Genomic DNA, 21,377 nt, shown 5'->3' on the forward strand with positions numbered 1-21,377 from the left:
CAGAACACCTATCCAAACTTCTCTTAAGTATTGAAATCAAGCTCACATGCATCTCTCACAACCTGCTGAGTGAAGAAGTTCCCCTTCATGTTCCCCTTAAATTTTTCACCTTTCACCCTTAAGCCATGACCTCTATTTGTCATCCCCACCCAACCTTGGTGGAAAAAAAAGCCTGCTTGCATTTACCCTATCTATACCCCTTTTGTAAACCTCTATCAAATCTCCTCTCAATCTTCTAAATTGCAAGAATTAAAGTCCAAACCTATTTTATCTTTCTAGATAACTCAGGTCCTCCAGCCCTGGCTACATCCTTGCAAATTTCATTTACATCTTTCCTACAGGTAGGTGACAAAAACTGCACACAATACTCCAAATTAGGTCCCACCAATGTCTTGTACAGAGGGGTAAAGGGTTTGGACAAGACAAAGTTTCCAATACGGAGAATGGCGGGTACCTGGAATGCACTGCCGGGAGGGGAGACCGGTGGTGGAAACAGATGCGATGGAGGCGTTTAAGAGGCTTCTCGATAGGCACATGAATGTGTAGGGAGTGGAAGGATATTGATGAGGTACAGGCAGAAGGGATAGGTTTAATTTGGCATCAAGCATCATTGGCTGTGCCGTACTTTACTTTCTGCAGAGGAGAGCATTCTGAATGGTTGCATCACCGCCTATGGGGTGGGGTTCCAATTCACGGACTCGGGAGAGGCTGCGGGGGGCTGGACACTCAGTCAGCTCCATCCATCACAGACAGAGGTCGGCGGGACGTCTGAGACATGACAGCTCCGGCGGGCGGGACTTAGGACCCGGGAGCGCATACAATGTGAGCCGAGCGGGAGGGCGGACTGCGCAGTCATCAGTGGAATGATCCAGGTCTCGGCTCTCTCCGCGATCAGCCTCTCTGCGGTAACAAAAAAAACCCTGGATCGTACACCGCGGTCGGAAGGTGTGCAGAAGGGGACAACTTATTTGCAATAGTTGCAGTCCGAGTAAGAGGAAATTCGGCTGGGAAGCGGGGGCCGGGCGGGGAGAAGATGCTTCTGTGGAATTGAATGCTTGTAAGTTTAATCAGCCTCTGTGCAATTGCTCCCGGGCTCTGCAATTGACTGAAATGTATTATTTTAAAATGAACGGTGATCTGAACTCTGTGCAATTTTTCTTCAGAGGGGGAATTAAAGGGCGGGGTGGCAGACTGTGAAATCCGTCGCTGCGTGAAGAGAGCTTGGTACCAGCAAATCTCCCGCAGCAAGTGGAATCGAACCTCTCTCTCCATCAACCATGAACCCTACACAGTATCTCCTTTGTGTACTGAGTGAGTCTCAATCCTTTTTTCTTTATTTCCCCCTTTTCTGTTTCAGAAGGGAGGGAAGTTTACAAAAAAAACCAAGAAAAGTTAATGAGTCTGGAAGGAGGGGGAAGAGGAGCACAAAATTGACGGGGATGTATTAAATGTGAGGGAGAATGTTTTAAAGAGGAAGCTGTGGGTACTGAGAGAGAAAGGACTTAACAACTCTTCTAAAAAAACGAATTTTGCCCCAAGCTTCGAGAGTGCCCCAGTTAGTTTTTATTTAAAGGTGTACTTTCCCATTTAAAACGCTATGACTTTGTCCGATTAAGTATTGGGATCTTACTGTGCGCTGGTGTAGCTGAGTTCAAAGTAAATTTATTATCAAAGTACAAGTTTTCACCATATACACCCGAGATTCATTTCTTGCGGGCATACTTAATAAATAGATAATTGGATAGTAACCACAACAGAATCAATGAAAGACCAAACCAACTTGAGTGCACAACCATTGTGTAAAAGACAACAAACTGCACAAATACAAAAAGAAGGAAATAACGATAATAAATAAATGAGCAATGAATGTCAAGAACATGAGATGAAGAGTCCTTAAGAGTGTCTATAGGCTGTGGGAACATTTTAATGATTGGGCAAGTGAAGTTGAGTGAAGTTAACCACTTTGGTTCAAGAGCCTGATGATTGAGGGGTAATGACTATTCCTGACTCTGGTGGTGTGAGTCCTGAGGCTCCTGTACCTTCTTCCTGATGGCGACAGAGAGAAGAGAGCATGGCCTGGGTGGTGGGGTGCCTGATGATGGATGCTGCTTTCCTGCAACAACTAGATGAGCTCAATGATGAGGGGGCTTTCCCCATGATCGACTGCGTCGTATCCACTACTTTTTGTAGGATTTTCTGTTCAAGGGGATTGGTGTTTCCATACCAGGCCGTGATGCAGCCGGTTAATATTTTCTCCACTACACATCTATAGAAGTTTGTCAAAGTTTTAGATGTCATGCCAAATCTTAGCAAGCTGCTGAGGAAGTGGAGGCCCTGCTGTGCTTTCTTTATAAATGCACTTATGTGCTGGGCCCAGGCCAGATCCTCTGAAGTGATCCACTGAGGAATTTAAAGTTGCTAACCCTCTCCACCTCTGAAACCTCCAATGAGGACTGGCTCATGGATTTCTGGCTTCCTCCTCCTGAAGTCACGACTCAGCTCCACTGCTGGGAGACAGACCATTTGGCTCAACCTTCTCATGCATTCAAGGTGCATCACCCACACTAGTCCCATTCGACGCATTAATCCTCTAACTGTATGGGCTGTGTGTGTGTGTGTGTGTGACTGACTATGGGCTGTGTGTGTGTGTCACTGTATGTGCTGTACTTTGCACCTTGGATCTGGAGGAACCAAGTTTCATTAACATGAGAGATTCTGCAGACGCTGGAAGTCCAGAGCAACACACACAAAATGCTGGGGGAACTCAGCAGGTCAGTCAGCATCTGTGGAAATGAATAAACTGTAAAGATGAAGCCACACTCAGGTTGGAGGAACAACACCTTATATTCTGTCTGGGTAGCCTCCAACCTGATGGCATGAACATTGACTTCTCTAACTTCCGCTAATGCCCCAGCTCCCCCTCGTATCCCATCCGTTATTTATTTATATACACACATTCTTTCTCTCACTCTCCTTTTTCTCCCTCTGTCCCTCTGACTATACCCCTTGCTCATCCTCTGGGGTTTTTCCCCTCTCCCTTTTCCTTCTCCCTGGGCCTCCTGTCCCATGGTCCTCTCATATCCCTTTTGCCAATCACCTGTCCAGCTCTTGGCTCCATCCCTCCCCCTCCTGTCTTCTCCTATCATTTTGGATCTCCCCCTCCCTCTCCCACTTTCAAATCTCTTACTCACTCTTCATTCAGTTAGTCCTGACGAAGGGTCTCGGCCTGAAACGTCGACTGTACCTCTTCCTAGAGCTGCCGCCTGGCCTGCTGCGTTCACCAGCAATTTTGATGTGTGTTGCTTGAAACAATTGAGGAACTGGGCTGAGACTCTTCTTCAGGAATGAGGATGTTTCATTTAGCTGTATACATGTAAATAGTTTAGGGACAATTAAACTTGAACTAAATCTTTGCTATCCATGTACCTGCCACAACCACTTCCTCTGGTACCTCTTTCCACATCGTTACCACCCTTTGTCTCGCCTCCCAAGTTCCTATTAAATCTTCCCCCTCCCCCCCCCACCTCTGGATTCCCCAATCTGGAAACTGAGCGCATTCACGTTATATGTGCCCCTCATGAGTTTGTACCCCTCTGTAAAAAAACCTCTCAGCTGCTCACTCCACATAGTGTTTGGTGTCAACAAAATGGAGTTGCCTCTGAAGTTCCTATTAAATGATGCTGAGGCTTTATAAGGCACTGGTGAGGCCTCACCTTGAGTATTCTGAACAGTTTTGGGCTCCTCATCTAAGGAAAGATGTGCTGGTATTGGAGAGGGTTTAGGGAAACTTCACAAGGATGATCCCAGAATGAAAGGGAACGTTTGATAGCTCTGGATCTGTACCCATTGGAGTTTAGAAGGATGAGGGGGGATCTCATTGAAACCTTTCGAATGTTGAAAGGCCTAGACAGAGTAGATGTGGAAAGGATGTCCCCCATGGTGGGGGAGCCTAGGACAAGAGGGCACAGCCTCAGGATAGAGGGGCATCCATTTAAAACGGAGATGTGGAGAACTTTATTTAGCTAGTGGTGGAATTTATTACCACGGGCAGTTGTGGAGGCCAGGTCGTTGGGTTTATTTAAGGCAGAGCTTGATAGGTTCTTGATTGGACATGGCATCAAAGGTTATGGGGAGAAGGCCAGGGAGTGGGGCTGAGGAAAGGAAAAAGGATCAGCCATGATTGAATGGTGGAGCAGACTTGATGGGCCAAATGGCCTACTTCTGCTCTTATGTCCTAAGGTCTTATGGTTGAAATCTCCTTCCTCTTACCTGAAACCTATGACCTCTTGTTCATGTTTTGCACACCACTGTAAGATCATCTCTCAGTCTGCTATGCTCAGATGCTTTAATTATTCTGGTTGAGAGATAAATGTCAGCCCAGGACCCACAGAGACAGGTATTTGGCCCATCATGTGCATGCTGACCACCGTCCTATCTGCACTAGCTCCATCAAAATCAGATTTATTATCACTGAAATTCATCAAATGTTGAAAGGCCTTGATAGAGTGGATGTGGGGGGAGTCTAAGACCAGAGGATACAGACTCAGAATTGAGGGGTGTCCTTTTAGAGTGAAGATGAGGAGGAATTTCTTTAACCGGAGAGTAGTGAATCTGTAGAATTGTGGTGGCTGTGGAGGCCAAGTCATTGGGTATATTTAAGGCAGAGTTTGATAGATTCTTGTTATTCAGGGTATGAAGGAATACGGGGAGAAGGTAGGAGATTGGGACAGAGAGAGAAAATGGATCAACCATGATGAATGGTGAAGCAGACTCGATGGGCCAAATGGCCTAATTCTGTTCCTATATCTTATGGTCTTACAATATATGTGGTGAAATTTTTTAACACAGGCAGAGATTCTGCATGTTGCTGTGGTGAAATGTGTTGTTTTTGCGGCAGCAGTACAACGCAAGACACAAAAATCGCTAGAAGTAAATTGTGCAAAAGAGAAATTGTGAGGTAGTGTTCATGGGTTTGTGAACTGTTCAGAAATCTGATGGTGGAGGGGAAGAAACTGTTCCTAAAATGTTGAGTGTGCATCTTCAGGCTCTTGTACCTTCTCCCTATTGGTAGTAACGAGAAGAGGGCATATCCTAGATAGGGGTTCCCAACCTTTTTATGGCACGGACCCCTACCACCAAATGAGGGGTGTGTGGACCCCACGTTGGGAACCCCTGTCCCAGACGGTGAGAGTCCTTCGTGAGGATACCACCTTTTGAAGAGTCCTCAATGGTGGGGAGTTTCGTGCCCATGATAGCGCTGGCTGAATCTACAACCCTTTTGCGATCCTGTGCGTTCGAGCCTCCATACTAGGCGATGATGCAACTGGTCTGGATTGCTCTCTACTGTACACCTGTCGAAATTTTGCTGGAGTCTTTGGTGACATACTGAATCACCTCGACCTCTTTAAGAAGTAGAGCTGCTTACACCAGTTGACGTTTCAGGCCGAGACCCTTCAGCAGGACTGGAGGGAAAAAGGGATGAGGACTCCTCAGCTTTTTTTATTCTTCTTCAGTCCTGCTGAAGGGTTTTGGCCCGAAACATCACTGTGTTCTTTTCCATAGATGCTGCCTGGCCAACTGAATTCTCCCAGCATTATGTGTGTGTTGCTTGGATTTCCAGCGTCTTGCAGATTTTTCTCTTGTTTGAGAGATGCTTGCATGTCTGCTTTGTGATTGCATCAAAGCATTGGGCCCGGGATAGACCCAGTGAGATGCTGACACTCAGATTGTTTGCAAGGAGACAGGTCATTCTGCCCCCTGTATCCACGCTAACCCTCGAGTCCCACCTGCAGTAACCTCACCTTTGAAAAAGCACTGTAGGAATTTTGAATTCCCCGTGAGAGATTAGAAACTGCCTGATTCCTGAATGTCTCAGTGACAGTCTGTTTCCTTGGTACTGGGTTTTCTTTTTGGCACCTGAACCCTCAGACACGTGAGAGAGAGCTACAGCCCTCAACCAGCCCCAAGAAGTCGTCGTACTTAAACAGAGTTTTGAAATGTTGATGATAAGTATGTGGAGAATCAATCCAAAGGCTTTAAAAAAAATTATTATTTAGTCTTTTGAAGAAACATGCTCACAGAGTTGTACAGTCGGCCTAAATTGTTCACGCTGACCAAGAGCCCCCCTGAGCGGGTCTCAGTTCAAAGTAAATTTATTATCAAAGTGATATATCCTACCATCTACTACCTTGAGGTTCATTTTCTTGCAGACATTTACAGCGGAAAATGAATGGCAGTTTACAGAAAAATGATATTTCGCACTCCGGTCTCCAGCAGATTTGAGAAGTGGATCAGTTTGTAAAGGGGTCGGCCATGATTGAATGGCGGAGCAGACTCGATGGGCCAAATGGCCTCGTTCTGCTCTTATGGCCGGACACAGTACTAACTCTGAAACTTCGTTATAGGGAGATGTTGGTCAGGCTGAATCTTTATTCCTTGGAACTCAGGAGAATGAGAGGCAACACTACTAAAAATAAGTATGAAAGACATAGATAAGGTGGGCAGAAACAGTCTTCAGGGTAGGGGAGTCTATGTCTAGCTGGGCCAAAAGTGCCTGTTTCTATGTCACGGGGTCATACAGCACAGAAGCAGGCCTCTTGGGTCCAGACATGAACACAACACACACATGGCATCCTAGATACCCACCCTAAGCTAGTCCCATTTGCTTGCTTTTGGCCCATGTCCCTCTATTCGTATCCATCTACCTGTCCAAGTGTCTATTAAACGTTGTTGTTGTACCTGCCTCTTCCATTTCCTCTGGCAGCTGGTTCCTGTACACACTGCCCTCTTTGTAAAGAAGTTGCCCCTCATGTCCCTTTTAAATCTTTCCCCTTTTACCTTAAACCTATGCTCTCTGGTTTTTGAGTCTGTTTCCCTGAGGAAGAAGACCGTATGCGTTCACCCTCAATATACCCTCATGATTTTATACACTGACCTTTGACCCTATCTATTGTCTCTCATATTTTTATATACTCTATCAAGTCACTCCTCAGTGTTTGATGGGCCAAAGAAAGCAATCCAAGATTATCTAACTACTCTGGAGAGGTAATACTCTCCTATCCAGGCAACATCCTGGTTACCCTCTTCTGCACCCTCTCCAAAACCTCCACATCCTTCCTGTATCTCAGCAATCAGAACTGTAAGGTTCAAAGTAAATTTATTATCAAAGGGGAAAAAAAAGAAATACAATAGTATTTTACGCCAAAAATAGGACCAATAAACAAAGATCGAAAAACAACTGTGCAAAAGAAGGCAAACTGTACAAATAAAAATAATATTGAGAACATGAGTTGTAGAGTCCTTGAAAGTGAGTCTGTAGGTCATAGAATCAGTTCAGGTCACTGAAGGCTTCAAATGCTTCATTTAGTCCTGTTCTTGTTCCTCCTTTTGAAGATGATGATTTCAGTTTACAGTGGGAGGTACCCGTAAACACAGGAGCAGAATTAGGCCATTCGGACATTGAGTCTGCTCCACCATTCCATTACGGCTAACAGTTTCCTTCGCAACCCCATTCTCCTGCCTTCTTGACATAACACTTTATGCCCTGTCTAACTAAGAACTTTTCAACCTCTGCCTTAAGTATACCCATTGACTTGACCTACACAGCAACTTGTGGCAAAGAATTCCACGGATTCCCCATCCCCTGGCTAAAGAAATTCCTCCTCATCTCTGTTCTAAACGGACGTCCTCCTTTTCTGCCCTCTGGTCCTAGACTTCCCCTCTATTGGAAACATCCTTTCTAAGTCCACTCTATCTAGGTCTTTCAATATTCGAGAGGTTTCAGTGAGATTCCCCTCATTCTTCTAACTCCCAAGGAGTTCAGACCCAGAGCCATCAAATGCTCCTCATAGTTTAACCTTTGCTGTCTTGTAGTTAAAGTCTATCCCGAGCCTTGTGGCCATCAGGCCGGTGCTTATGCCGGTCTCTGTGGTGTGAAGCGACTGAGAGTACGAGACCCCCCCCCCTCCGGATAGGACGCCAGTCTATCGCGGGTTAACCCCCAGCATTTGCCGGTACCCATTTTCAGCTGGGTAGACTGGAGCAGTGTGTGGTTAAGTGCCTTGCACAAAGACACAACACGCTGCCTTGGCCAAGACTCGAACCCTTTCTCATAAACCTCCTCTAAACCCTCTCCAATGTTAGCACATCCTTTTTTAGAAATGGTGCTCAAAATTGCTCACAATATTCCAGGTGCAATCTAACCAATGCCTTATGAAGCCTCAGGATTACATCCTTGCTCTTTCACGCATTTCAAGAGGCATAGAATACTAATTTTGTTAATTCCTTTTATCATACTTCTGTCTCTCATCCTCAGAACAATATTGACCAGGCACTTTACTTATCAATATATATTTTAATACAACTCTTTTCCCTCAGGATAGGGGAGTCCAAAACTGGTGTGTGGTGGGATAAGTTTAGGGTGAGAGGGGAACAATTTAAAACAAACCTGAGGGGCAGGTTTAACATGCAGAGAGCGGTGAGTATATGGAACGAGCTGCCAGAGGAAGTAGTTAAGGCAGGTACATAGTTTTGTTTAAGAAGCACTTGAATGGGTACATGGAGGAGTGTGGTTTGGACCAAACACAAGAACTTGCGACTAGCTAGATGGACAATGTGGCTGGCATAGACCAGATGGGCTGAAGGGCAGTGTGATTATTGCTTTACTTTTTTTTTGTGTGTGTCTGCGTGCGTGCATCCGTGCATGTGCGATGTTGGCAGGCCGATGTCTTTTTCATGTCTTTACAAGGCGTGGAGTGAGAGAGAGACTGTGTGGCACGACACTCCACACACAGACATTTCACAGTATTTTTCCCTTTTATTTTACGAGGTCGAGTTGCGATCTCGACATTCAACCCGGCACGGATGGAAAGTGTACTCGGGAGCAGACCGGACTAGTTTCGAACCCGGGAACCTCCACTCCCGAGTCCGGCGCCGATGTGGTTGGCCTAGCTTAATGCTTTACAATGCTAACTGTAAGATCAAGGTTCAATTCCTGTTGATGTCTGTTAGTAGTTTGTACATTCTCCAAAGACATCAGAGTTACAGTTAGTAAGTTGTGGGCATGCTGTGTTGATGCTGGAAGCTTTTGGGCTACCCCCAGCACACCCTTAATGCAAACTATGCATTTCACTGTACGTTTTAATGTTTCAATGTACTTGTGACAAATAAAGCTAATCTTTAATACCTATATCCATGACTTTAAAAAAATCTTTTACTCTGTCATCTCTACTCTGCCCTCGATGTAACTTCAGACCCAGTAGTGATATTGACTCCAGTTTCCTCATTTGTATCCTGTGAATGAATAGATGTCCTGAACTCTTTCTCCCGGAATTCTTGTGGTCATGAGTTATATTCTGAAGTAACAAACAATCTGCTGGAGGAAGTCAGCAGATCGAGCAGCATTTGTGGAGGATATGTTACAAGTTGAAATGCCGACAATTCCTTGCAATACACACAAAATCCTGGAGTAACCCAACAGGTCAGGCAGCATCTGTGGAAAGGAATAAACAGTGGACTTTATGGGCTGAGACGTTTCAAAAGGACTTGATGAAGGATCTCAGTCCATAATGTCAACTGCTGATTCCCCTCCATAGGGGTTGCCTGAGCTGCTGAGTTCCTCCAGCATTTTGAGAGTGTTGCTCTGGATTTCCAGCATCTGCAGAAACTCTGGTGTTTGTGTTGACAATTCCTTCCCCTCCCTTCCCCTGCCCCCAGCTGCTGTTGGACCCATTTGAGTCCCACTAGCAGATTGTGCGTTGCTTCAGATTCCAGCATTTCATTCTCCTGTGTCTCTGTATTACTTCCAAGTTTGCTTCTCACAATATGTGTTCAGATGGTAACACAGAGGTTATCATCTTTTCACCTCTAAAATTAACAGGACTTTTCACTTGGAGCTTTGTGTATAGTTCTACTTATCACATTATAAGAAGGTTGTGGAGACTGTGGAACGGGTGTAGAAGGATGGATTTGTAGATGGGAAATATAGATCCATAATTCCTTGAAAGTGGCATCACAAGTAGTTAGGATTGCAAAGAAAGCTTTTGCCACATTGACCTTCATAGGTCTAAGTATTGAGTACAGGAGCTAGGATGTTATGCTGAAGTTGTGTAAGACGTTGCTGAGGATTAATTTGTAGTATTGCCTACAGAAAACCACAGCACAGAAGCAGACTCTTTTAGCCCATTTAGTCCATGCTGAACTGCCTACTCCCATTGACCTGCGCCAGGACCATAGCCTTCCATACCCCCTACCGTCCATGTATCTGCCCAAACTTCTTTTAAGCACTGAAATCGAGCTCACATGCACCACTTGCACTGGCAGCTCGTTCCACACTCTCACCACCCTCTGAGTGAAGAAGTTTCCCCTCAGGTTCCCTTTTAAGTTTTTCACCTTTCACCCTTAACTCATGACCTCTAGTTCTAGTCTCACCCAACCTCAGTGGAAAAGCCTGCTTGCATTTACTCTATCTATACCCGACATAATTTTGTATACCTTCATCAAATATCCCCTCAATCTTCTATGTTCCTAGGGGATCCTTCCTTATAACTCAGGGTCTCCAGACCCGGCAACATCCCTGTAAATTTTCCCTGCACTCTTTCAATCTTATTTATTCTTTCCTGTAGGTAGGTGACCTAAACTGCACACGATATTCCAAATTAGGCCTCACCAACGTCTTACACAACTTCATGTCCTTGGCTGTCTGTGGCAATGAATTCCACAGATCCACCACCCTTTGGTTAAAGAAATTCCTCCTTATCTCTATTTTAGAGGGACATTCTGAGGCTGTATCTTTCAGTCCTAGAATCTCCTACCATCGGAAACATCCCGTCCTTTCTTCACCTTTCCTGCCTATCACCTCCCTGCCTCCCTTCCCCTACCCCTTTATCTTTCCCCTTACTGGTTTTTCACCTGGAACCTACCAGCCTTCTCCTTCCCATCCTCCCCCCACCTTCTTTATAGGGCCTCTGCCCCTTCCCCTACAGTCCTGACGAAGGGTTCCAGCCCGAAACGTCGACCGATCTTTTCCACGGATGCTGCCTGACCTGCTGAGTTCCTCCAGCGTGTTGTGAGTATCGGAAACATCCTGTCCTTTGCTTCTCAGACGTTTTCTGGGAATCGAGGGTGATGACCCAATCCATTGAGGTGCAGAGGTGGCTAACCATTGGGGTCAAAGTCAAACTAGGATTTATTATCAAAGTACTATATGTTACCATATGCTACCTTGAGATTCATTTACTTGCAGGCATTTATAGGAAAGTAAAGAAATGCAATAGAATTTGTGAAAACTATACGTAAAGACTGACAAACAACCAATGTGCAAAAGAAGACAAATTGTGGAGATGATATAAAATGTAAGTGAATCATACAAAGAACATGAGTTGTAGAGTCTTTGAAGGTGAGTCTGTCGATTGTGGAGTCAGTTCGACATTGAGGTGGGTGAAGGAATCCACTCTAGTTCAGGAGCCTGATGGTTGTAGGGTAGTAACTGTTTCTGCACCTGGTGGTGTGGGACCTAAGGCTTGGTTGTCCCAGGGGTTGGGTTTCGACACTCCTTGTTCGTGATGAGTGGAAGCACAGATCGTGAGAGTCTGGTTGGCACTCGAGTGCCCTATGATTCACTAAACAACTGTGACTCAATCACATCAGTGAGGAGAGAAGATGTTAGTCACCAGGCTTGTAAGTTCTTTCCCCATCCCCCTTCTGTCAGGGTTCCTGTTGGACTCTGTGGTTGTACTGCAAGTTTGAAAAGATCAGCTTTATTTGTCACATGTACATCAAAACTTCAAAATGTAGAGTGAAATGTACCGTATGTTTCAATGTACTGTGCATGTGATAAATTAATCTGAATCTAAAGTGTGGTATGACCAATACCTTGTAAAGCTGAAGAAGGGTCTCGGCCCGAAATGTCAACTGTTTATTCATTTCCATAGATACTGCCTGACCTCCTGAGTTCCTCCAGTGTTTTGTGTGTTACCGTCTAAAGCCTCAGCATTCCATCCTTACTGACATTTATTGGTTTCTGATATTTTTGATCTGAGACTTTTGTTTGGAAATCATGAATGAGGTATAAAACTTTAAGAGAGCAAAGGAGTTAGAATAGGAGAGTAGCAACAGCAGGAAAGAACAAACAAAAGATAAAGATAGCAAGCCAATGTACTCTGCTCTTCTTATACCATAGATGACAGACATTTCATTCAAATTTGTAGATAAGAGTTAACCAATCAGACAGCCCCTATTCAAGTAATGTAATACCCGAGAAACTTCCAGAATGATACCGTGAACTGTAACCACTCGGGGACTCACTGAACAATTGCGTATACATACTGTGACCACTAGGGATCATACTGAACAGTTGCATATCCATACTGTTACCATTAGGGATCATACTGAATGATTGCATATCCATACTGTTACCACTAGGGGATGCACTGAACAGTTGCATGTACATACCGTGACTGCTAGGGATCACGCTAAACAGTTGCATGTACAATTGGTAATTATATAAAATACACAGAGGCATAGGAAAGTCAAACTACAAAGAAAATACCAATTAGGCAATCCGATCTAACACATTATTGTTGTCTCTCTCATGCACAAGGAGCATTAGTCAGCCTAAAACCATGTCCTCTGGTCACTAAGCTTTTGGGCTCTGGAAGTGCATTTCCTGACTCGCTGAAACCTTTCATGGCAAGATTGATTGCAGTTCTGCTTTCTGAAGAGATGTGACTGCAGCTTCATTTGGAAGGGCTGGAAGGGTTAATGCATGAGGAATGTCTGTTGCTTTTGGGCCTGTACTTGCTAGAGTTTTGAAGAATGAGGAGGGATTGCAGTGAAACCTACTGAAACCTATTGAAAGGCCTAGATAAAGTGGACATGAATACGATATTTCCTATAATGGGGGAGTTTAGGACCAGAGGGCACACCCTTGGAATACAAGGACGTCTATTTAGAACTGAGATGAGGAGGAATTTCTTCAGCCAGAGGGTGATGAATCAGTGGATTGCAATGCCACAGACAACTGTGGAAACCAAGTCATTGGGTATACTTTTCAAGGACTCTTCATCTCATGTTCTTGATATTTATTGCTTATTTGTTATTATTATTATTTCTTCTTTTCGTATTTGCACAGTTTGTTGTCTTCTGCACTCTGAACACCCTAGATGGGTGGTCTTTCGTTGATTGTTATGGTTATTATTCTCTGGATTTATTGACTATGCCCTCAAAAAAATGAATCTCAGAGTTGTATATGGTGACATATATGTACATTGGTAATAAAACTTACTTTGAACTTAAATCGGAAGCTGATGGTTTCTTATTAGTCAGAATGTCAAAGGTTACGGGGAGAAGGCAAAAGAATGAGGTTGAGAGGGAAAATAAATCAGACATGATAGAATGGTGGAACAGACTCGATAGGCCGAATGACCTAATTCTGCTCCTATGTATTATGGTCTTGGCAAATACAGCTTCAGTTGAAAGGGCTAGACTGCTGTAAAGAACTCAGTACAATTAAATGCCTTGCAGGATCCTGACGGATGTTAATTTAGTCTCTGGAGCTGGCTAGATCAAGGTTAATTTGAAGCGCATGCCATTACAGTAGGAGCATTAATGGATTTAAAGCAAAATTATCTAGCAAAGGGAATTTTTAAACTGTTAAATTATTTATTAGTCATGGAACACAGAATATTTGTCAAGCACAGGGAAAGGCCATTTGGCCAGATGTCCAGGGCAGCCCAGTGGATGAACAAGTAGGGAAAATAATCAGAATCGGGTTTATTATCACTGATGTATGACATCAATTTTGTTGTTTTGCAGCAGCAGTACAGTGCAGTACATAAATTATCATAATTACACAAATATGCAAAAATATAAATACATAGTGGAAAAAGATACAGAACAACAGATGAAAATACTATAAGTTATAATAAAAACATAAGTAATGCAAAAAGAGAGCAAAATCTGTTCATGGAGCATTCAGAAATCTGATGGTAGAGGGGAAGATGCTGTGTGTGCATCTTGGTTTGAAATGTTAACTGTTTATTCCTCTCTATAGATGCTGCCTGACCTGCTGAGTTCCTCCAGCATTTTGTGTGTGCGGCTCTGGACTGCATGTAGAGGCCAAATGCACACAGTCTTTATTCGCAGGGTTGGGGAACTAAGGACCAGAGCAGCACTGTGGTGTAGCGGTTAGCACAACGCTTTACAGCGCCAGAGGCCGGGGGTTCAGTTCCTGCCACTGTCTGTTAGGGGTTTGACCATTCTCCCCATGTTCTCTGAATGCTCTGGTTTCCTCTTGCATTCAAAGATGTACCGTTCAGTAGGTTAATTCATTCCATGGGTGTAATTGGGCAGTGCAGGCTCATTAGGCTCTTACCGTGCTGTGTCTCTAAATAAGACTAAAAGACGGCGTACGTTTAAGGTGAGAGCAGAGATATTTAGAAGAAACCCAAAGGGCGGCTACTTCACACGGAGGGTGACCCGTATACGAAAGGAGCTGCCAGAGAAAGCGGTTGAGTCAGGTACAATAACACAATGTAAAAATGGATAGGAAAGGTTTGGAGGGATTTGTTATTGGTTTGTTATATACCAAGATGCAGTGAGAAGCTTGTCTTCCATTCTGTTCATACAGATCAGATCATTACACAGAGCACGGAGGTAGAACAAGGTAAATCAATAACTCTGTCCGCCAGAGAAAGCAGGATCTCCCAGTGGCCACACATTTTAATTCCACGTCCCATTCCCATTCTGACATGTCTATCCACGGCCTCCTCTACTGTCAAGATGAAGCCACCCTCAGGTTGGAGGAACAACACCTTGTATTCCGTCTGGGTAGCCTCCAACCTGATGGCATGAACATCGACTTCTCAAACTTCCGCTAATGCCCCACCTCCCCCTCGTACCCCATCCATTATTTATTTATATACACATATTCTTTTTCTCTCTCTCCTTTTTCTCCCTCTGTCCCCCTCACTATGCCCCTTGCCCATCCTCTGGGCTTTTCCCCCCCCTACCCCTTTTCCTTCTCCCTGGGTCTCCTGTCCCATGATCCTCTCATATCCCTTTTGCCAATCACCTGTCCAGCTCTTGGCTCCATCCCTCCCCCTCCTGTCTTCTCCTATCATTTCGGATCTCCCCCTCCCCCTCCCCCTCCAACTTTCAAATCTCTTACTAGCTCTTCCTTCAGTTAGTCCTGACGAGGGGTCTCAGCCCGAAACGTCTTCCTAGAGATGCTACCTGGCCTGCTGCGTTCACCAGCAACTTTGATGTGTGTTGCTAGAATAAAGTGTAACAGCTACCGAAAGAGTGCATTGCAGGTAAACGATAAAGTGCGACGTCATAAAGATGAGGCCAGGAGTCCATTTTATTGTACAAGAGATCCATTTAGGGGTCTGATAATAGACTGAGAACTCAAAGTTTAGCTTTAGTTGTCATATGTCATATATAATGGGAAATGTGTTGCCTGTGTCAAATCAAATCAATGAGGATTGTGCTGTGCAGCCTGTAAACATCTCCCTGCCTCTGCCAACGACTCACTAAGCTTCACCTGTTTTGGAATGTGAGAGGAAACTGGCTCACCTAGAGCAAACCCACGCGGTCACGGGGAGAATGTACGAACCCCTTACAGACAGCAGTGGAAATTGAACCCCAATCTTACAGCCATGCTGTCCATTTGAAAGTGTAAAAACTACCAAAAAAAATGTGCATTGCAGGTGAACCATAAAGTGAAAAGTCAAAATGAGGTAGATTGTGAGGCCGAGTCCATTTTATTGTTGAAGCACCTTCAATAACTCTGAAAGACTGAAGTAGGGTAAATACTGAAAGGCTTTTATTCACAGTAAAATAGGACTTCCATGCTGAGTGTCTGCCCCCAGACTGAGGGGAGGAGCAAGGCGAAATCACCTTTATTCAGGGATCTGTGGGAGGAGCCACAGGGGCAGTCAGCAGAGGGGCGTGTCCAGACAGTTAACCCAGTTACAACATATATATATAGTTTACCACAATTGTACAAGGGGTTTGTTCAAGAGACTGATAAAAGTCTGATCCAGCAGGCACGGCCTCAGAAAATAGGGACGTCCATTTAAAACAGAGCTGAAGAGGAGTTTCTTTTGGTAGAGGGCGGTGAATCTGTGGAATTCATTGCCACAGACAATCATGGAAGCCAAGTCATTGGGTATATTTAAAATGGAGGTTAATTAGTTACAGATTATTCAGGATGTCAGAGATTACAGTGAGAAGGCAGAAGAATGGAAGGCACTGCCAGTGAAGGTGGTAGAGGTGAATACGATAGGGTCTTTTAAGAGACTCTTAGATGGGTACATGGAGCTCAGAAAAATAGAAGGTTATGTGGTAGGGAAACTCTAGGCAGTTTCTAGAGTAGGTTACATGGTCGGCACAACATTATGGGCCGAAGGGCCTGTAATGTGCTTCTAATGGGACTGAGGGATAATAAATCAGCCATGATGAATGGAAGAACAGACTTGATGAGCCATTTAGCCACATTTTGCTCCTATTGCCAAATGCGGGTAGATAGGACTTGCTTGGCTGATCAACATGGAGGGACTGGACCGATGAGGTACAGGGCTGAAAAAGGAGGAGTTTGGTGGGAGAGGACGGTGGACCGTGGAAGAAAGGGAAGGGGATGGGGAACCAGATGGAGGTGATGGGTAGGTCATGAGTATGGGGGGGAGGGGAGGGAAAAGAAGGGGTGAGAGGGCCGCCAGAATGAGGTTAAATAAAAGTGGGGAGAGAGGAAAAACAGAAGATAGTGGTTATTAGAGGTTAGAGAAATCGATATTCATGCCATCGGGTTGGAGACTACCCGGAAGGAATTGTCTTTCAAATGCTGCTTATCCGATGCTGTATGCCCCTGAATTGAACTGAGTTGAATTGACTTTAGTACTTACATCCTTCATATACATGAGGAGGAAAAATCTTTACATCACATCTCCGTCTAAATGTGCAATGTGCAATTTATTGTAATAAATGGTACATACAAGAAGACAGGCAATATAACATAGGAATACAATTGTATCAGTGTGAATTAATCAGTCTGATGGCCTGGTGGAAGAAGCTGTCCTGGAGCCTGTTGGTCCTAGCTTCTATGCTGCCAAATGGTAGCAGCTGGAGCAGTTTGTGGTTGGGGTGATTCAAGTCCCCAATGATCCTTCGGGTCGTTTTTACGCACCTGTCTTTGCTGCTGCTGCAGGTAGGTTTTTCGTTGCACCTGTGCATTCATGCACTTGTGCCTCTGACAGTAAACCTGACGTCAAGGGTACAGTTCCCATGTGCAGATAAAATCCGCCACACATCTTTTCATCAGCCAGCAGCAGGCGACTGCGTGACGGACATGACTCTGCAGCTTTTGCCTGTCAGTAACGGATACACGATGCTCATCAGTACCTACACCCCGGGCAGTCTTCTGGAAGATTCTTGGAGAGGCACCAGGTTCTCTGCAGGCAAAGCAGATGCTAATTAACTGCTGTAAACGGCACAGAAATGATCTGCTGGTTTCATTATTTTTTATATATGGGAGAGGTCGGTTATAAATTTTGGTTTGCAATGCAGCTTCTAATTGTTCAGTGGTTAAAGGCACTATGAGTTGCTGACAAAGAAGACTTGCATTTCTGCAGCGCTATAGGGCTATTAAAACAAAAACTTCACGCCACCTTAAAAGTTTCATTCCCCTGACAATTAATTTGATCACCCATTCTAGTTAGCCCCCCACCCACCCCCTCTATTTATTATCCCAGTCACTGTACTGTAAACACTTTAAACCACAGTTTATAATGCTGTTTCTATTGTAAATACATGTAGGTATTTATGCACATTTTATTCCATATCTGTACTTTAACCTCTAACATTATTTTTATATAATTATTTTAAATTGTTGAATATTGTTGTTTTTCATTGTTTGAGAATGTGCCTATCCTGTGCCACCATGTGCCTATCTAAGAGTCTGTTAAAAGTCCTTAATGTATCTGTCTCTACCACTATCCCTGGCAGTGCATTTCACATACCCACTACTCCCTGTTTTAAAAAAAACCTACCTCTGACATCCCTCATATTTTCCTCCAATCATCTTAAATTATGCCCCCTTATATTAGCCATTTCTGTTATGACTGCCCACTCAATCTATGCCTCTTATCATCTTGTACACCTCTATCAAGTCGTTTCTCGTCCTCCTTCACTCCAAAGAGAGAAGCCCTACGCTGACTCAGCCTTTCTGCTAAGACATGCTCCCTAGTCTAGGCAGCACCTTGGTAAATCTTATCTGCACCCTCTCTAAACCTTCCATGGTCAAAGTCACTTAGATCACATTTCTTCCCCATTCTGATGTTTGGCCTGAACAACAACTGAAGCTATTGACCATGTCTGCGTGCTTTTATGCATTGAGTTGCGACGACATGATTGGCCGACCAGTTATTTGCATTGAGGAGCAGGTGTACCTAATAAAGTGGCCGCTAAGTGCAAGTTCCATTGAAGATTATATATTTTTCATTCTAAATATTTCTCATTATCTCGAAAAAAGATAAGATGGTCAAGTTTGTTAAAACTACTATTTGATGTTGAGTATATAGTGCAAGGATTACAGAGGCATTAGGAAATTGTTTGGTCCTGTCAAATATTTCAACAAGTTGTGGGGGTGGTGTGGGGCTTCTGGTGCAGATGATAAACCTGATTTTGGTTCCATGGGGAGTTGACGGGACTGTAAGGAGAATGGAAGAGTATTTGTGTAGTTGAGTTTGTTGTTGAGTTATTGTGCCAATACAGTAAGGTTCAAGTCGAACACAGAGTAATACAGCACTGGAAACAGGTCTTTGTCCCTCAATGTCTCTGGCAAGTGCGAAGCCAAATTAATTCTGAAGCTCATCTGCCTGTACACGATTCATATTCCTCCTTTCCCTGCACGTTCTTGTGTCTATTTAGAATCCTCTTGGAATCTGCTATCAAAAGTCAATCTTATTGTCATCTGCACAAGCACATGTATGTATAGATGCAGCAAAAAACTTATTGTAACATCTTTACGGGTACATAGCATCATATAAGCAGCATTCACATTAACATAAAATGACGTGGCAGGGTAGCATAGTGGTTAACACAGGTGACCCAGGTTCAATTCCCGCTGCTGCCTGTCAGGAGTTTGTACGTTCTCCCCATGACCACGTGGGTTTCCTCCGGGTGCTCCTGTTTCCTCTCACAGTCCAAAGATGTACTGGTTGGTAGGTTAATTTGTCATTGTAAATTGTCCCGTGATTAGGCTGGAATTAAATTGAGGCATTGCTGGGTGCTATGCCTTGAAGGGCTGGAAGGTCCTGTTCTGCATTGTATCTCAATAAATTAAACCTTTTCTCAAGGAAAGAACACCATCAGAACAGAAAGTACAAAGTACATTTTAATCAACACACATCAAAGTTGCTGGTGAATGCAGCAGGCCAGGAAGCATCTCTAGGAAGAGGTAAAGTCGACGTTTCGGGCTGAGACCCTTCGTGAGGACTAACTGAAGGAAGAGCTAGTAAGAGTTATGGAATCAAATGACCTTGCCTGGTGTCTCAGGGCTGGGTGTGTCTGCACCTGTGCCATCCCCGTCCTGGCACTCCTCTGCCACCCGTCCCACACCCCTCCCATGGCGCTCCACCCTCACCATTCACAACATCTTTTGCTCCCACCAGATTGTCCAAAATTCTTAGGCAGCCTAGTCAGTTTCCCTGCCATTAGACGCTAATGGATGGTTCAATCGTCCCTTTATCGGGAACGTCAGCTGATTGCAGCCCGGGACTTGAATGCACGTTCATCTGACTCACAGAAGATGCAGCCTCCCACTGAAGCCAAGCTGATACTGATGTTAACAAAAAGATGAACAACATCTTTCTTTCTAGGATAAATTACTCAGACTGTGTAGCGTAGGCAGAGGCTTTCGCTGTGGGTAAACTCAAAGGTCACTGGAAGACTACCGCTTGCAGGGGTGTAATTGTGTGTGGGTGTTTGAAGATCACAGAAGGTGTGACTGTGACCTGCTGCAGCTTCTCTGGTGGGCTCCTCGCAATGCTCTGTTCCTTAATTCAAACGCCTAACTTTAATTGTGGAAACATGACTTAAGCATAGAGCTGGGAGACTGAGAGATTCAAATGTATTGGTCTCACTGTATGTAGACTACAGCACAGAAACAAGCCCTCCGGCCCACAATGTTGTACTGAGCTAATTAATCTAACCCTTTCTGCCTACACATGGTCCATTTAACTCCAGATCTTCTCTGCACATTCATGCGCCTATCTAAGAGTTTCTTAACTGCATTTTGCAGGTTGGGAAATTACAAAGCAGGGGTTCCCAACATTGTTATGCCATGGACCCGGATCTGGGCCGTACCCTCCAAATATCCCGACCTGCCTCTCGGTTTTTTTGCACCACCTTACTTCGCATTTTTCTATTTTCTATTTATGATTTATAATTTAAATTTTTAGTATTTACTATCGATTTGTAATCCAGGGAGCGCAGAATCAAATATTGCTGTGATGATGGTACGTTCTAGTATCAGTTGTTTGGCGACAATAAAGTATAAAGTTAACCGAGGGGTCCATTGACCCCAGGTTGGGCACACCTACCTGAGTGTACCAGCCTCCACCACCACCCCAGGCAGCATATTCCAGGTACCCACCCCTCTCTGCTTCTTTGACCTTGTCCCCCTCTCACCTTAAATGTATGCATTCTGCTATTAGACAATATGATCCCAGTAAAAACATGCCTGTTGTCTACTTGTGTCTATTGTCTCTCCTAAGCTTGTACAGTCATATCAGGTCTCCCTTCAGGTTTCAGTGCTCTGGCCGATTCTTGTACTGCATACTCTCTAGTCCAGGCAGCATCATGGTGAACCTCTTTTGTACCCTGTCTGCATCGTTCCTACAACAGGGCGACTGGAACTGAATGCAATATTCCAGATGTGGCCTAACCAGACTGTGACAAAGCTGCAACATAGCTCTGCAGCCTGATAGTGTAGCGCCTCAGCTAACGCCATCACAGGACGAGAGATCTGGGTTCAATCCCCACTACTGTCTGTAAGGAGTTTCTTATCTTCTCCTTATGAGTTTTCTCTGGGTACTCCGGTTGCCTTCCCGCATTCTAAAGACGATAGGATTAGGGTTAGTAAGTTGTGGGCAGGCTCTGTTTGCAGGAAGAATGGTGACATTTGCGGGCTATTCCCAGCACGTCCCCAGATTGTGTTGGTTATTGATGCAAACGTTGCATTTCACTGCATGTTTTGATGTACCTGTGAAATCTTTAGCCTTATGTGACCAGGTTCTATTCCGCTGCTGTCTGTTAGACTTCTGTAAATCCTCCCTGTTGACTGCTTGGATTTCATCCGGATGCTCCAGGTTCCTCCACAT

The 21,377-nt window shown here is 44.5% G+C and overlaps 1 protein-coding gene across 2 annotated transcripts in view; it reads left to right on the plus strand.

The window, feature by feature from the left end:
- The first annotated feature begins 1,034 nt into the window (after window positions 1-1,034).
- podxl2 (podocalyxin-like 2) overlaps window positions 1,035-21,377 on the plus strand; it is a 63,904-nt gene continuing 43,561 nt past the window's right edge. For both annotated transcript variants that reach the window (XM_063068234.1, XM_063068235.1), the window contains exons 1-2: window positions 1,035-1,057; window positions 1,164-1,311. In XM_063068234.1, the coding sequence (XP_062924304.1) occupies window positions 1,278-1,311 (34 nt within the window). In that variant the 5' untranslated portion in view covers window positions 1,035-1,057; window positions 1,164-1,277. The remainder of the gene's footprint in view (window positions 1,058-1,163; window positions 1,312-21,377) is intronic.

This window comes from Mobula hypostoma, chromosome 15 (genome assembly GCF_963921235.1).
Source record: "Mobula hypostoma chromosome 15, sMobHyp1.1, whole genome shotgun sequence".
NCBI classification, from domain to species: domain Eukaryota; kingdom Metazoa; phylum Chordata; class Chondrichthyes; order Myliobatiformes; family Myliobatidae; genus Mobula; species Mobula hypostoma.